At 39.6% G+C, this 17,085-nt stretch overlaps 1 protein-coding gene across 5 annotated transcripts in view; it reads left to right on the top strand.

Annotated features, from left to right (window-relative positions):
• The first annotated feature begins 331 nt into the window (after positions 1-331).
• LOC311302846 (obscurin) overlaps positions 332-17,085 on the top strand; it is a 78,005-nt gene continuing 61,251 nt past the window's right edge. For 2 of the 5 annotated variants that reach the window (XM_084428935.1, XM_084428932.1), the window contains exons 1-4: positions 332-450; positions 7,427-7,456; positions 15,863-16,117; positions 16,560-16,814. In XM_084428935.1, the coding sequence (XP_084285061.1) occupies positions 420-450; positions 7,427-7,456; positions 15,863-16,117; positions 16,560-16,814 (571 nt within the window). In that variant the 5' untranslated portion in view covers positions 332-419. The remainder of the gene's footprint in view (positions 451-7,426; positions 7,457-15,862; positions 16,118-16,559; positions 16,815-17,085) is intronic. The other 3 variants (XM_084428934.1, XM_084428936.1, XM_084428933.1) reach the window with 3 other exon arrangements.

The raw sequence follows: 17,085 nt of genomic DNA, 5'->3' as shown, positions 1-17,085 counted from the left end.
TGTGATATTTGTGTGATACCGTTTTGAATGCATGTCATAATCCAGCAGGGCTACGGAGGAAAAAAGGAAGTTAACATAACACTGCATTCATCCATAGGCTATTTTTTGAACAACAGTGCAATTAACCACACCCACAATGCTTAAAACAGAAACCAGAACAATAGCAGAACTTCAGAATTGGTAAGTATGAATCCTTTTAAAATATTATATAAAATTGAATTGGCCACTGGTGCATTCTAAAGGTTAAAAATGCCTTCATGACATTTGATGAGCTTTATAGGTGAAATGGAAGTAGACAAGACGTCATGATTTCCTGTCAGGTTTCCATCAAAAGAGGTAATAGTGAGGAAGCTTTTCTTGTTGCAGAGACTCACGCAAGATCTGTGTTCATTGAGGCTTTACTTTGACTGCAGCTGCAAATGGAAACATTTAAAATCATCCTTTTGACAGGTAAGGTGCCTTTATTAATATTAATTGTAAACGAACACTCAGATTTTTTTTTTTTTTTTTTACAAAAGCTGACACTGGGGTGGTACTCTTTCAAAGGGTATACCTTTGTACCTAAAGAGTGCACAGTACCTCAAAGATACATATTGGTACCAAAAGTGTACATGGTAGTACCTAAATAGTACATATTAGAACCTTTAAAAAAACTAGGAAATCTAAACTGTAACCCAGATTTTCTCTGAATCTTTTTTATTTTTATTATTAAGAAAACAATACAATACAGATAAGTACATAAAGAAAACAACAGCAAAAATCAAATATAGACAAATATAGATGTTGAAAAAGCAAGTATCAGACAAATAAGCTTGTAGACGACAAACAAGAAAAAAATGCATAATACAAGAAGAAACAAATGAGCAAACAAATAAACAAACATATAAACAACATAAAATAGAAAGCAATATGGATGAACTTAAAGGAGAACTCCGGTCAATTTTAACATTGAGCAAATTTTTTTGTACATTTGGAGTGCTGTCAGTACAGAGAACAACGACAAAAATCGGTGTTGCCTACACCGTGTTATCCTCTTTTTAGGGCCCAAGCCCTGAAAGGGCGAAGGCCCTATTGTTTCCGTAAGGATTTTTTTTTTTTTTTTTGCCTTTTTGCCACTTTTGGGGCCCTTAACATGCTCAAAAACTCTTGCAATTTTGCACACACGTCAGAACCTGCGGCCATCAGGGCCGGACTGAAGCTAGTACCCGGGTGTGGCAGGGGGGCTCGACAGCGCCCCCTGGAATGGTGTCCGAAAACTTGGTCCATAAATCAAACACGCTTGCATGTAATAATATGAAACTCAGTACACATATAGATCTCATCAGGCCGAACAACTTTCGTGCTCTAAGTATTACACCAGCCCAACAGGAAGTCAGTTATTATACGTTGTTTGGAAAACGCATACAATGGAATGTGAAATACTCCTCCTAGGGAATTCATCCGATCACCACCAAACTCGGTGTGAATGAAGTCAAGACATTGAGGATGAATTCTTGCGAACGGATTTTTGATATCTCAAACGGTTTGGCCGTGGCGAGGAAACGAATTTATGGCGAATAATGGGACACAGGAAGTGTGTTATAACTTCTGCATACATTAACTGATCTTGATGAAACTTCCGAAGTGTGTTCGTTGTAAGAGGCCGATCACATGGTTGTGACTATTGTGAGTCAGAGTTATAGCGCCACCATCTGGCTGCAGGAAGTTTTTCACTTTCAAAATGCTTTGAAATCACCCTCTTATTTTTACCCGATTTGCTTCAAACTTTATGTGTATAATGTAGACACACGGCAGATGTAGGATTTGTCTATTCCATTTAATCTTTGTTTTTCAAGGTTTCAGGGGCTTTTGGGGCTCTTGAAACTTTGCACACAGGTCAGAACCCGCGGCCATCAGGTCCGGGCTGAAGCTGGTACCCGGGCGTGGCAGGGGGGCTCAACAGCGCCCCCTTGAACACGTTCTGAAAACTTGGTCCATATATCAAACAAGCTTGCATGAATTAATATGAAACTCGGTACACATATAGATCTCATCGGGCCGAACAACTTCCGCACTCTAAGTTATTAGCTCCGCCCAACAGGAAGTCGGCTATTATGGGTTGTTTGAAAAACGCATGCTGTGGAATTTGATGTACTCCTCCTAGAGAATTCATCCACTCGACTCCAAACTCGGTCAGCATGAAGTCAAGACATTGAGGATGCTACATTGCGGACGGATTTTTGATATCTCGAACGGTTTGGCCGTGGCGAGGAAACGAATTTATGGCGAGAAAAGATAAAAACGAAGTGTTATAACTTCTGCATACATTAACTGATCTTGATGAAACTTCAGCAGTGTGTTCGTGGTAAGAGGCCGATCACATGTATGTAACTATTGTGAGTCAAAGTTATAGCACCACCAACTGGCAAGCAGGAAGTGTGTCAATTTCTAAATGCTTTTGACAAAAGTGAGGGGGTTAATTTTATGTACAGTCACAAAAATCAGTACACATATTGGTCTCATCGAGCCGGACAATTTTCTAATTTACAGTAATTAGCTCTGAGTAACAGGAAGTCAGATATTTTGGTTTGAATGTGGATTTCTTTGCAAAATCAGCCTCTGTTTTTTTACCCACTACTCTTAAGTGGTTTATTTATTCCCACCAAACTTTTTCAACATGATGAAAATACATTAAAGATGCTAAATTGTAAACAGATATTAAATATCTCAAACGGTTTTGCTACGGCGAAGGATTAAAGTAATGTCAAAAAAAAGGAAACACTATCTTCTAAAAATGTAATTATACACCATTTATTTCTATATAAAATTATACAAATATCAGAACTAAACCCATTTTATTCTTTTTTTTTCCAATTTAATAATTATTTAAGTTTAAAAACATCCAGAATGTTTTTTTAGTCCAAAAAATTAAAAAAATGATGTCATTCATAGTGCTATACTGCCCTCTTGTGTTCAAAGTCAGGTTGGCCTATTGTATCTATATATATCTATATATATATTTTTTTTTTTTTAACACACACACATATATATATATATATATATATCTTTTTTTTTTGTTACATATACAGCTATATTTAAAATTTGCACCCTGTTGACTTCAATGGGGCAGGTTTTAAACCTGCGTTTAGCCTGCTTTAACATCCTTGATTTGTCATTACAAGTGCACAGCCATGTGAGTGAGTTTATTTAGAGTGAACACGGTGAATCTGACTGCAGTAGATGTGAAAGAAATGAATAAAAATGATAATAATTCAGCCAGCGAAAATACCTGTATTTACATCCTGTTTTCGGTCGAAGTCCAAAGTAGTCAATTGTCGAGTTCACGCGCGTGATCATAGGTACTAAACCTATGCCCGTGAACCAGGGTTATTATAGTTTTGCATTTTTCATTAGTTTTTATTTTTATTTCGTTTTGACTTTTTGTTTTCAAATTCAGTTTAGTTTTAATTAGTTTTTAAAGTGGGTTTGCTAGTTTAGTTTAGTTTTTATTTTTTGAAAATGCTTAGTTTTAGTTTAGTTTTTATTAGTTTTAGTGTTAGTTTTAGTCTTTTTTTGTAATTTGGGTTATTTGTCAGGGGCAAGATTCAAAAAGGTCAGAAAAAGTATTGTGTAATAATAACTCAACAAAACCATCATACAATTTTAGAGATGGTCTTTATTATATTAAATATGATTCACACCTTCACAAAATGCACATTTAACACCCTATACAAAATTCACACCGCATTGAAATTCCTTCCCTGGGTCTGTTGTTCAAATTCAGATTGGGAACAAATTCTTCCCAAAGTAAGTTTTTGACAAATCTTACTAAAGATGCGTTTGAGTGTGTGTGTGTGTGTGTGTGTGTGTGTGTGTGTGTGTGTGTGTGTGTGTGTGTGTGTGTGTGTGTGTGTGTGCGCGCGCGCGCGCGCGCGATCGCGAGTGAGCAAGAGTGTGTGTGTGTGCGAGTGAGCAAGAGTGTGTGTGTGTGTGTGTGTGTGTGTGTGTGTGTGTGTGTGTGTGCGAGAGTGTGTGAGCATGTGTAAGAATACCTCTTACAAAATCCACACGCCGTACCAAAAATCTACATGTTCTATACAGAATTCACACCCTACAAATACAGCTGTACAATTTTCACACCCTATACTAAATTTACCCTATAGCCTACAGTCAATAGCCTACTCATCTGGATTGAAGCAGCAAACATTCAGTGTAAAAGTAAAAAAATTACATAACATTATTTTATATTTGAATCACAGCTTATATAGTGTTTGACATCGACAACCACAACCAAAAAGTGCATTTTACCTCAAACTTGCGACTAGTTAACTTTCTAAAGAAGGCGCAATCGCTCGGGTCGACATTAACACACTGACAAAATTATATTCAGAATTTAAAATATTTTTGTATCACTTTCTAATGTTTGATTGTGTAAAGGTGTTCAAGAGATGGAGATACCAACCTTTCGCGAACTTTCAACGTCGAACGAAGTCGTTCTCATGGAGACGCGGTGTGCACGGAGGGGAGGGGCTGTGTGTGTGTGTGTGTGTGTGTGCGCGCGTGCATGTGAGAGACACATGAGTGACAGAGAGATGGAGGGAGAGCAGGGAGCAGCTGAACGAATATGCTGCGTGTTCTAAACATAGACTAAATAGCGTTAAAAAATTAAAGACCTTGACAAAGACGAATACTAAGGACATTTACTCTATAATTTTATTTTATTTTAGTTAGTTTTGCCAAACACACATTACAGTTTTAGTTAGTTATCGTTTTTTTGTAATGCCTCGTTTTTATTTTTATTTCAGTTAACGACAATGTTTTTTCCCACCTAGTTTTCGTTTTTTCGTTCGTTTTCGTTAACGATTATAACCTTGCCGTGAACTCGACAATCGATTACTATGGACTTCGACCGAAAACAGGATGTAAATACAGGTATTTTCGCTGGCTGAATTATTATCATTTTTATTCATTTCTTTCACATCTACTGCAGTCAGATTCACCGTGTTCACTCTAAATAAACTCACTCACATGGCTGTGCACTTGTAATGACAAATCAAGGATGTTAAAGCAGGCTAAACGCAGGTTTAAAACCTGCCCCATTGAAGTCAACAGGGTGCAAATTTTAAAAAGAGGATAACACGGTGTAGGCAACACCGATTTTTGTCGTTGTTCTCTGTACTGACAGCACTCCAAATGTACAAAAAAAATGAGCTCAATGTTAAAATTGACCGGAGTTCTCCTTTAACCCCAATTAGTTGACTTTACTCGCAAATCACATGGAAACCCGTTGCCCTATACCACTTTAGTTTTTACACAAGCTGAAACTAAACATGTTGAGTTGTATTAACATGGAATCCTAACTTTTTACACAAGCTGAAACTAAACATGTTGAGTGGTATTAACATTCATATCAGTCATATGGAAAAACCCAGACAATAAGAGATTAAACAGATGAAATGAGGTGCTGATGACTTATAATCTTTATAGATGACTACATCAATATGCAGTCATAGTCACTGGATCACTATACTCTTGGCTTTTTTGCTATAACAATTATGCCTTTTAAAGTCCACATGAATTCAAAATTGACCATATTTACTTTGTTTGCCTAAATTGTTAGTTTTGTGGTGAACAATTCATCCGTGCAAGTCAATCCACACAAAAAAATTTTTTGGCTTTGTAATCTTTAATCAAAATCTGAAAATGCCCCTCCCCTCTGCCTTGGAGGACCTTCCCTGATGACGTATGTTTGACGGCTTGGTTTGGGAAACGCTTAACCACTCCCCTCAAATTGTTAGTCTGTAATGAGCGAGCGATGGAGAGGAGGAGCGCTAGAGTAAAACCCTGCCCTCTGTTCAATATTCCTTTTCACTGGGAAATACGTCACAGCACTGGAGAAAAGTCGTTTGCAACTTCCGGTTCACGCGGACTTTAAACACACAGGTAAAGCAGCCAGAGAAAAACTAATGTTTAATTGTCAAGGGCAAGAGCCCAACTAAAGCCAACACTCATCACCATTATGGTGACTACAAATTAAACAATAATTCATCATCATCTAAACCTCTGTTAATTCTCAATACCGTCTGCTTCTCAATACTCAATACAATTCTCAATACTCGTCCCGCCAGGTGTAGAGCCCCTTGGGCGCATGTTAGACGCGGGTCTTTTCACGTGACCAGGCAGGTTTTTGATTTGGCCCCTCCCCTTCCTTATGAAACTAAACATACCAAGTTATCTCTGCTAAACCTGATTAGTGCAATGAATCTTTCAGTTAAATAGTACAAACAACTAATGTTGTTTAGTAATGATAGCAGGTTTTTACTAAACATAAAATAATAAGTAATGATCACTCACATACATACGGACACATCGTATATCTCCCCACCCAGAATGTTTAGTACTGTAAAGTAGCGAGTGTACGATGTTATTGCTATCATTTATTATTTACTGTAAAAAAAAAAAAAAAAAAAAAAAAAAAGATATATATATATTAAAAATTATATACAAAATAAAATAAATAAGAGGCATATACAGAGAAGAAGGAATATAGATGGGGATAGATAGAGTAGAAAAGCAAAAAAGAAAAGATGGAAATGAAAATGGGAGGAATGGGGAATTAAGATGGCTATTGCCTGGTTTAATCGATTTCCTGCTGTATTATGCACATTCCAGTGGAATGTGGACATGCACCTTCCACTCCAAGATGTCTTGCAAGGGCCCACCAAAACACATTGGCCGGACCTTCCAGATCATTGGCGCATGACCCGGTCGTGTCTCTGCCTGCACTTGGATATAAAACTTTTAAAAGTGACCATCAGTTTTAGTCGTAAGCCGGTGTGTGCTTTAAGCCAGGTATCATATATTATCCAGTCCCTTCTTGGTCTACAGAAGCGTTGGCCATGTGGTCCTGTCATGACCTTGTCGGGGGGAGGGAGGGAGAAAGGGTTGGAGAGTAGAGGGGGGGACAGGAGACCGAGGAAGGGTGAGAAAAAGAAGAATAGAAAGGAGGAAGAAAGGAAAAGAAAGAAGAAAAAAATAAAAAAAATAATGGTACTTACATGCTTATATGTGTAGTTCATGCCTTTAAAGACCTAAACACAAATCATATAGCATCAGTTAAAGGTAATTCAAAGTAATTGCGGAATACATACATACATTTACATATATATACATATACACCTACAAACATGCACACCCATACATACATATACACACTCACACACACACTTACATACACCTTCATATAGTTATATATACCCATGTACCTAATAGAAATATTAATAACATTAATAATAATAAAATGTCTTAGGCATATACGTACATGCCCTACACATACATAATATACTAACTAGTAAAATGCAAAACAATACCACGAATATATCAGATGTCTTTATCCTTTACATTTCCTGATAAATTAATATATTCTCTGAATCTTTTTATATTATAGTGGCAGTCTGTGTGCAAGAGGGCACTGGAGGTAAGATTTTTTTTTAATTTTTTTTTTAATGTGGTTTCTGGTTTGTTTACTTTTAATGTAAAAGTTGAATGTACTTTTAATGACTATTGTATTTAACTTTTATTTTTAAGTTAAACATTACAAAGTGTTGGTATTTATAAACTTTAAACTTATTCATCTGCTAGACGGTTAGTAGATTGAGTTGACACGTAGGGTTGTCCCTATTCTCTTAATGAGTGATGGGTGTGTTTTGGGCGTAACAACCTCAACCTCAACCTCAACTTTATTTTGTCCCCGGGGGGCAATTAGTTTGCTGCAGTAGCAAAAGTAGTACACAAACAATACATCACAACAAAACATCAACATCATTAAAAATTGAAAGTTCAAATCTGTCAAATAGATATTAATACCACTACCATATAAATGTAAATTTAAAATTTAGTGCAAAAGTTACCTCTTTTTCCAGAATTTATCAAAGAGATAGCAGAGGGTACAAAGGAGAATTTGTATCTATTTGTTTTGGCATATGGCTGACTAAGGCGGGAACCAGAAGGCAGCATCTTAAATTCTGCATGCAGGGGGTGAGAACTACAAGACATAATGGATTCCGCCTTTTTCAGTACATGTCTATTGTACAGTTCGTTTAGTTGTACCTGTTGAGTCCCAATAATTTTGCTGCTAACTTTGTTTACCCTTACTAATATATTCTTTTGTTTTAAACTAAGAGAAGCATACCAGCAAATGCATGAAAAAGTAAAAACAGACTCAATAAAAGATTTATAAAACAATGACATCAGGGATCTGTCTACTTGAAACTTATCTAATTTTCTCAGACAGAAGAGACGTTGCTGACATTTCTTATTCAGCATGTCCGTATTCAGGTCAAAGGTCAACTTGTTATCAATAATGATTCCCAAGTACTTGTACGACTCAACGATTTCAACCTCTTTACCATCTATAATTGTCTTTTCAAGAGTTGGATGGTGACGTCTAAAATCAATGCACATTTCCTTTGTCTTAGTAATATTTAGGTCTAGAAAAGCTTCTTTACACCAGGTTAAAAAATAAGGTAGTACCGGGCCATAAGTTGTTTCATTGTTGTCCATTTGACTTACTATGACTGTATCATCTGCAAACTTTAAAATATGGTTATTAATTAGTTCACTCCGACAATCATTTGTGTACATAATGTACAGAAGAGGAGAGAGAACACAGCCTTGAGGGGAGCCGGTTGATATCACTGAAATTTCAGACAAATGCCCATTTACTCTCACTCTCTGTGTCCTATTTGTAAGAAAGTCCAAAATCCAGCCCACCAAGTTGTCATTTAGCCCAAAGTTTTTTATGAGCTTCTGCACCAATAAGTGGGGCTGGATAGTGTTAAAAGCAGATGAGAAATCCGCAAAAAGCAGTCTAACATGATTTTTATTTCCCTCCAAGTGCTTGTATATGAGGTTTAGCAGAGTTATAGTCGCATCCTGTACCCCCCTATTGGCTCTATAAGCAAACTGCAAGGGGTCGAGTAGGTGTTCAATTTTTTCCAGCAGTTCTTTCTTTATAATTTTTTCAAAAGACTTCATAACTAATGAAGTTAGAGCCACCGGTCTATAGTCATTTAGAATTTTTGGATGTAAGCTTTTTGCAATTGGAATAATTATTGATTGCTTCCATAAATTAGGAACTCTATGTTGACACAAAGATAAATTAAAAATATAGTAAAAAATAAAACCTAGTTGATCTGCACAGAGAGTCAACATGCGGCTACTAATATTGTCGGGGCCAGCGCTTTTGCTAGCCTTACTGTATTTAAAAGTATTCACAACGTTCCTTTCAGAAAAAAATAGAGTAGGAAGGGCCGAGTTGATTAGACTATCCTTTAAATCACCCCTTTCTTTACTAAAATCGTGGACATCAAACCTAGAATAAAACTTGTTAAACTCCTGTGCCAGAGTAGAGTCTGCCGTAAAACCTTCTAAAAATATATTTTTCCTTGATTTGTCATTTAGTCCAACGATATTCTTGACACTGTCCCAAGCTGAGCCCAAATTATTTTTACTTAGTTGTCTTTCTAATTTATCTTTATAGCCTAATTTACACCGTTTTATTTCACTTTTGATCTCTTTTTGTATAAGGTTAAGTTCAATAATACTGCCCTGTTTGAAGGCATATTTTTTCTTATTTAACAGTTTTTTAAGATGTTTACTCACCCAAGGTTTACTATTTGGGTAGATTTTTACCTCTCTCTCTGGAATAACAATATCTTCACAATATGAGATCCAGGAACTGACAACATCTGTGAGCTCATCCAGGTCCCTAGATGATGTTATGAACTCTTCCCACTCTGTACAGTCCAAGCAACCTTGAAGTTCTAGTACAGCCTCCTCAGACCAGAGTTTCACCTTTTTGGTGAGAACTTTTCCCCTCTGTAGGCATGTACGATACGCAGGAATAAGATGTACACAATTATGGTCTGCTGTACCTAGTGGAGGGAGCGGTATCGATTTATAGGCCCCTTTAATCGAACCATAACATTGGTCAAGTGTCTTTCCGTATCTGGTAGGGCACGTTATATATTTATAAAAACCTTTTAAGATTTTGTTTAGTGAACAATGATTAAAATCTCCCAAGATTATATTAGGGGCATCAGGAGACAGACACTGTAACCTCTGTACAGTCTGCAGAATCAATTCTAAGGCAGAACTCTCATTTGCCTTTGGATGAATATACACCACCGTAACAAAAATCTGTGGGAATTCCCGTGGTAAATAGGGTGGGCGCAAAGATACAGAGAGCAATTCTATGTCCTTGGTGCATACGGACGCTCTCACTATAATGTTTTTGCACCAGCGTTCATTGACGTACAAACACACACCCCCACCTCGCGACTTGCCGGTGATTGCAGCCTCTCGGTCCGTACGCAGCGGCGCGCCAAACCCGTCTATTGCCATCTCACTGTCCAGGTCCTTCTCCCCAAACCATGTCTCCGTCAGCGCCAGGATGCAAGCTTCCTTAAACTCGTGCTGATAACGGACATGGGCCTGGAGTTCGTCGATCTTGTTGCGGAGGGAACGGGCATTGGCCAGAATGATGGAGGGCAGGGCGATGCGAGCCAGGGGTTGCCGTCTCGCTCGAACCCGAATTCCTCCCCTCCGGCCCCGCTTCCTCGCTGTGCGTAGAGATGCGCCAGCGTGATCTCTCTTCCCCGCACCTCGATCAAACTCCTCCAGATTAGGGAACACCAAGTCAGGAGGTGGCTCGATGTTTGTAGGGTTATTAAATCCAAGCAGAAAGTCTCTGGTATACTGGATCTTACTTATTGGAGATTCGCCGTCCCAACCTTTGACCAGGTAGGACACTGACAGTAACAACACGAGTGCCAACCACTCCATGCCAATCATAAATAGCATGATTTCGGTGATTAGTGGAAACCAGTCCACCAAATGTGACAAAAAGTGCCGGTCTGCTTAAACATAAACTGTAGATCTAAGGCTACTGAAGCAAACAGAAAAACAAACAATCAACAAATATCGCGCTACTACTGCTACTGCTGCCGGTCGCTGCGTGCGCATGCGCCCCTTCCACTTCTTTGTGGAAGTTTTCTCAAGTAACAAGCAATAAATCAATCAGAGTCTCAACTCCCAATCCCTTTAAAAGCCAGTTGTGCTCGCGCCATGGCGTATTCGCTATTTACATGGCGGAATTTTCAAGCGGAAAAACTGATCGCTTCTCTAGCGAGGAAATGGATCTGCTCGTGCGCGAGGTTAAAGCACGCTATACGGGACAAGCCGGATTCCACCATATCTTTATGTACACAATAATCTTTTACATTGTAATTCTTTTATTGTTCATATTTGTCTAGTTTGTGCACTGCTGCGTGTCCCTGTGAGTGTATGCGTGTTGTGCACCCGCCTATAGGCTCATATTACTAATGCGCCCTTTAAACAACAAAACATACTAATACTCCACCATAGACTTTAGACCAGGTTTTTGTTGGTCATGCCACCGTCTATTTCAGTTGCCTCAAAATAGCAATTCACCAACAATGCGCCTGAACACACCTCGTTTTCAGACCAGCAGCTCATGGGCGCACAAATGGGTGAAAGTCAGGACGTGAAAACGATAACTGCATCAGGCTGAAACTAGCAAAAAACACTTGCGTCACGCCTGGCGCTGCATTGCACCCGGGTGTATAATAGGGCCCTTATTATCATTAGCCTACTTTTGCTGGTGTTTTGTGGCAAGCTTTATGCATGCACTTGAGCACGGAATAGGCTATAGTCTACGCTCCCCTCGCAACTCGCCCGCCATCTCCTTCTATGGAGTCAGAAGCATCTGAGGTCGCTTCGTGCCACTTATATCCCCGGGCTGCTCAGTCGTGCCGCCGACGAGCTCTCACGACAGCCTGTGGCCCCGGGAGAGTGGAGACTCCATCCCCAGGCGGTCCAGCTGATCTGGGACCACTTCGGGGCCACACAGATAGATCTGTTTGTCTCTCCGGATTCGTCCCATTGCCAGTTGTTTTACTCCCTGACCGAGGGGACCCTCAGGACGGATGCATTGGCACACAGCTGGCCCCGGTGCCTCCGCAAGTATGCGTTTTCCCCAGTGTGCCTTCTCGCACAGACATTGTGCAAAGTCAGGGAGGAAGAGGAGCAGGTCTTGCTAGTTGCCCCTTATTGGCCCAACCGGACCTGGTTCCCCGAACTGATGCTCCTCTCGACAGCCCCTCCCTGGCCAATTCCTCTCAGGGAAGACCTCCTCTCTCAGAGACGGGGCACCGTATTGCACCCATGTCCAGACCTCTGGAAACTCCATGTCTGGTCCCTGGACGGGACGCGGAGGTTCTAGGTGATCTACCACAAGTTGTCATAGACACAATCACTTCTGCGAGTGCACCCTCTACTACCCCTTTTCCACCAACAAGAACCAGGTGCTGGTTCGGAGCTAGAGCTAGTGCCGGTTCGGAGTTGGTTCGACTGACGAGCCTCCAAAGAACCGGTTTGCTTATCCACAGGCTAAAAGAGCCAGCGCAGAGCCAGGTCTTATGTCACAGCTACGTCTCATATTTCCCAGCAACGTTAGCGCGGCGGCGCCAAACACAAACACATCATCAACCATGGCGGACGTTGCTTTGCTATTGATGTTCATGGCTTTGCGGACCTAACGTTACATCGGCATCCAAACACGGCGGATCCAACGTGTTTGTGTGGCTCGCCATTATTTGTACAGACGGAGATTACAAGCGAGAGTAACGGTATGTACATAACATTTACTTTTAACAATAAGATGCCGACTTTAGCCTTAGATTTATATTTTAGATCGCGTCCATCGTGTTTAGCTGCTGTTAGCTCGATTAGCTGCTATTTGAAAATGGCGGTCACAAGTTTCTCTTCAGTCTTGTTGGCCACGGTAACCCCGCCCCCAGCCTCTGACGCAAGCGGTTCTTTCTTGGCTCCGTTCTAGACCCTGCAATGATTTGGTGCTACTTAAGAACAAGTTTTACTGGTTCGGAGCTGGTGCTTTGGCGGTGGAAAAACAAAGAACCGATTTGAAACTAGGCTCTGGCTCCGAACCAGCACCAGCTCTGCCTTGGTGGAAAAGGGGTATGTGAGGCATGCTTACACCCTGAAGTGGAACCTGTTCGTTGAGTGGTGTTCTTCTCATGGAGAAGACCCCCGAAGATGTTCGATCGGAACTGTGCTTTCCTTCCTGCAAGATGGGTTGGAGTGAGGGCTGTCTCCCTCCACCCTCAAAGTGTATGTTGCCTCTTTTGCCACACATTACGATGCAGTTGACAGGAGATCTGTGGGGAAGCATGACCTGATCGTCAGGTTCCTGAGGGGCGCGAGGAGACTGAATCTGCCTCGCCATTCCCCTCCAATGGACTGGATACGTGCGCCATTCTTGTTCCAAGAGAGTTCCTCATTAGCCGAACCCTGTTGAGTTCCTCCACACCCCTCGGCAACGGACATTTTAGTAGTGTTAGTACACCAGCATTTGTCATTTAAGAAGTAATTGCCTCTGATAATTATGATTTCCACACAGTAATTCTATGCATTCATTATATTAACTTAAAAAATATCCAAAAGTGGCAAAAAATACATAAGAAATATCTCAGTATATTCATAAAGAAATAACAATAGCTGTCATATTCATAGCTATGAATGAACAGAAGTTTATATTTCTCAACAAATACTCCATTAATCCACATTCTGACTGCTGAAATGGATGATCTGAGCTTAGCTTGTCTACGTTTACCATAATGTGACAAATCAACTGTTTGGTTGAGCATGTTTTTGAAAAATTATTTAAAAAAATACTAAAGTTTTTTCATGGCACCAAGTAACATAATTTTGTTAAAACTTTAAAACTTACAGTGTAATATGTCAAAAAAATATGCTTACCTTGCAAAATTTCTCCAAGAACAGTTCACATGGCAGGAGTGATTTATTTGTTTCTGACATCCATGTTAAAAGAAGTGTTGTGACAAGTGCTGTTGATTGACACTGTGAAATCTAGTGTTTTTTATTGGCATAACATACCTCAACCAGGTGGTAGAGATGGCTCAATCAGCTTAAAGCGGGGCTCAGTAACTTCGGGATTTCTTCGCTGTATTCTCGCTTTTTGCTTGCAGGTTTCTCTCTAGAGCTCCCCCCACAGCTTCGGAATAGATATTTGACAACACTGTTGTAAAAACTTGTTGGCTATTCTCAGACACCAGAGGCTAGCAGATCAACGACATCAAAGCAGATGGGACATTCTTTAAAACGTCTTCTTCATTCGGGTTCGAACAGCGTGAGGGAGCGCAATAATGACGGCATTTTAGCAGATTTATTTTGGCCGTAAAGCAATTGTTTACATCGCGAGACCTGATATCACGCGAGACTTCCTGACACGGCGGCCGGCGGCCCGCCACCCTAAAGTTGCAAGTGCGTATTTTTCGCTCACGGGCACCAGGGGGGTGCGAAACGACCACCATTCAACCCGAAATAAGTAATATAACCATTCCAATGACTCCGAAGCTGTTCAGTTAAAGGGATACTCCACTTTTTTCGGAAATATGCTCATTTTACATCTCCCCCAGAGTTAAACAGTTGAGTTTTACCGTTTTAGAATCCATTCAGCCGAACTCCGGGTCTGACGGTACCACTTTTAGCATAGCTTAGCACAGATCATTGATTCTGATTAGTCCAGTAGCATTTCTTTCAAAATGACCAAAGAGTTTCAATATTTTTCCTATTTAAAACTTGACTCTTCTGTAGTTAAACCGTGTACTAAGATCGACGGAAAATGAAAAGTTGCGATTTTCTAAGCCTATATGACTAGGAACTACTCTCATTCCGGCGTAATAATCAAGGAACTGTGCGGCTGTACCATGAGTGCAGCAGGCGTAGTGATATGACGCAGTGCCTGAAAATAGGTCTAATAGGTTAGACAAACTTAGTCCCGGTCACGTTGGAAGAAGTTACCGAGCTGGGGACTATTTTCAGGCGCTGCGTCATATCATTACGCCTGCTGCACCCATGGTACAGACACACAGTTCCTTGATTATTACGCTGGAATGAGAGTAGTTCCTAGTCATATCAGCCTAGAAAATCGCAACTTTTAATTTTCCGTCGATCTTAGTACACGGTTTAACTACAGAAGAGTCAAGTTTTAAATAGGAAAAATATTGAAACTTTTTGGTCATTTTGAAAGAAATGCTACTGGACTAATCAGAATCAATGATCTGTGCTAAGCTATGCTAAAAGTGGTACCGTCAGAACCGGAGTTCGGCTGAATGGATTCTAAAACGGTAAAACTCAACTGTTTAACTCTGGGGGAGATGTAAAATGAGCTTATTTCCGAAAAAAGTGGAGTATCCCTTTAAGGTAAAAAAAGTTACTTAGTTCACCTTTAAGTTAAGTTAGGTACTCCTTTCAATAAAATATAGTGACTCAAAATGTGCTCAACCATTTGGTCGAGCAGGCAGTAAAGGGCCTCACACTATAGCTAAATTTCAACTTGCTCAGTTAGCTTGCTTCTGGTTCTCAAAAAAAAAAAAAAAAAAAGCTTGTTATCCATTGTTGTATCTTCATGGATGAGACATGGAGAACTACATACTGTAGTTCAAAGATAATTCAACCTTCATCGAATTTTATTTAATCAATTAATTCTACAACAATTCTGAGTTAGACTGTAATGGCTGTTTCAAAAACTCGCAACCGAAAAAGAAAACACTAAATGATTAACCAATCAGGCTTCAGTATTTTGGAGAAAACTGACACAATGCTCGTTCCCGTTACCAGAATGTTTCTTGGTATTTTAATTGAAATCATAAGCAAACCCAGCATAAATATAATTTTATAAATCTTTAAATTATTGTTAAAATTATAAAATAATTCTATAATTATTAATAATTACTAATTCTACCCCTGTGATTCTTAGATGACACATCAAAACCACAAATCAGCAAAGATCAGTGGTTTGAGCCCTTCTACACTGGGGAGAAAATCCAGCTTGGTTGTAACATGCCTGGTGATGGATGGAAGTATGACTGGTATAAAGACTCAAAACCCTTGATCACAGATCCAACCTTCACTATCAACTCAGCATCTCCCTCTGACACTGGTGTATATCACTGCACAGCAGAGAGAGGAGACTTCCCAGTGGATAGTGAGACTCTACAAGTGCGAGTTGAAGGTGAGTCCATAATGTACCTCTTTACATTTACACTACTCAAAAGTGAGTCATTCAGGACAGTATACCTGCAGAGGAAAACATCTGAAGAGAAAGCCAGTGACTACAGGACAAACAGAAGCTTTGAAACTTCATATTTATGGTAAAACTAATTATGATATTTTATGATTAATAGATATGAACGAAATTGACAGTCACCCAAAAGAGTTTAACGAAGAAGCTGTTTATATTGTATGCTGATTTTCATTTGCATTGGCTTGTATCAGTGTTCATGTCAGCATATGCAGTTTCCTGTCTACTCTTCTTGACAGTGTCCAGACACTATTAGCAGTATGAGTCAGTTCATTTAGTCTTGGATTATACATAATAGTAAGCATTTGCAACTCAAAGCAGTTATTGCTTGAAGATAGTTCATTATTACTAATTCTACCCCTGTGATTCTCAGATAACACACCAAAACCAGACATCAGCAAAGATCAGTGGTTTGAGCCCTTCTACACTGGGGAGAAAATCCAGCTTGGTTGTAATATGCCTGGTGATGGATGGAAGTATGACTGGTATAAAGACTCAAAACCCTTGATCACAGATCCAACGTATATTATCAACTCAGCATCTCCCTCTAACACTGGTGTGTATCACTGCACAGCAAAGAGAGGAGACTTCTCAGTGGATAGTGAGACTCTACAAGTGCGAGTTGAAGGTGAGTCCAAAAAGTACCTTTTTTATAGTCATTTCTATTGTGGAATATTCTTCCCTTTGTTCATTCATTGAGTTTACAATGCCTCAGTAAAGTTCCCAGGAAATGAATGAACTGATTAAATTCAGACCTATAACTTGAACACAATGTAAGTCACTTTGGAAGCATCTGCCAAATATGTAAAAGAAATGACATGGAATCAAGAGAGTTAAATGAGTATTTTAGACTAAACAATTTTATAACCAAGAAACTGAGCTTCTGGCTATAAGTATAA

This window comes from Rutilus rutilus (assembly GCF_951802725.1).
Source record: "Rutilus rutilus genome assembly, chromosome: 13".
Lineage (NCBI taxonomy): Eukaryota > Metazoa > Chordata > Actinopteri > Cypriniformes > Leuciscidae > Rutilus > Rutilus rutilus.
Note: the sequence above shows the minus strand (reverse complement) of the source record. Positions and strands in the feature narration are given on the sequence as shown.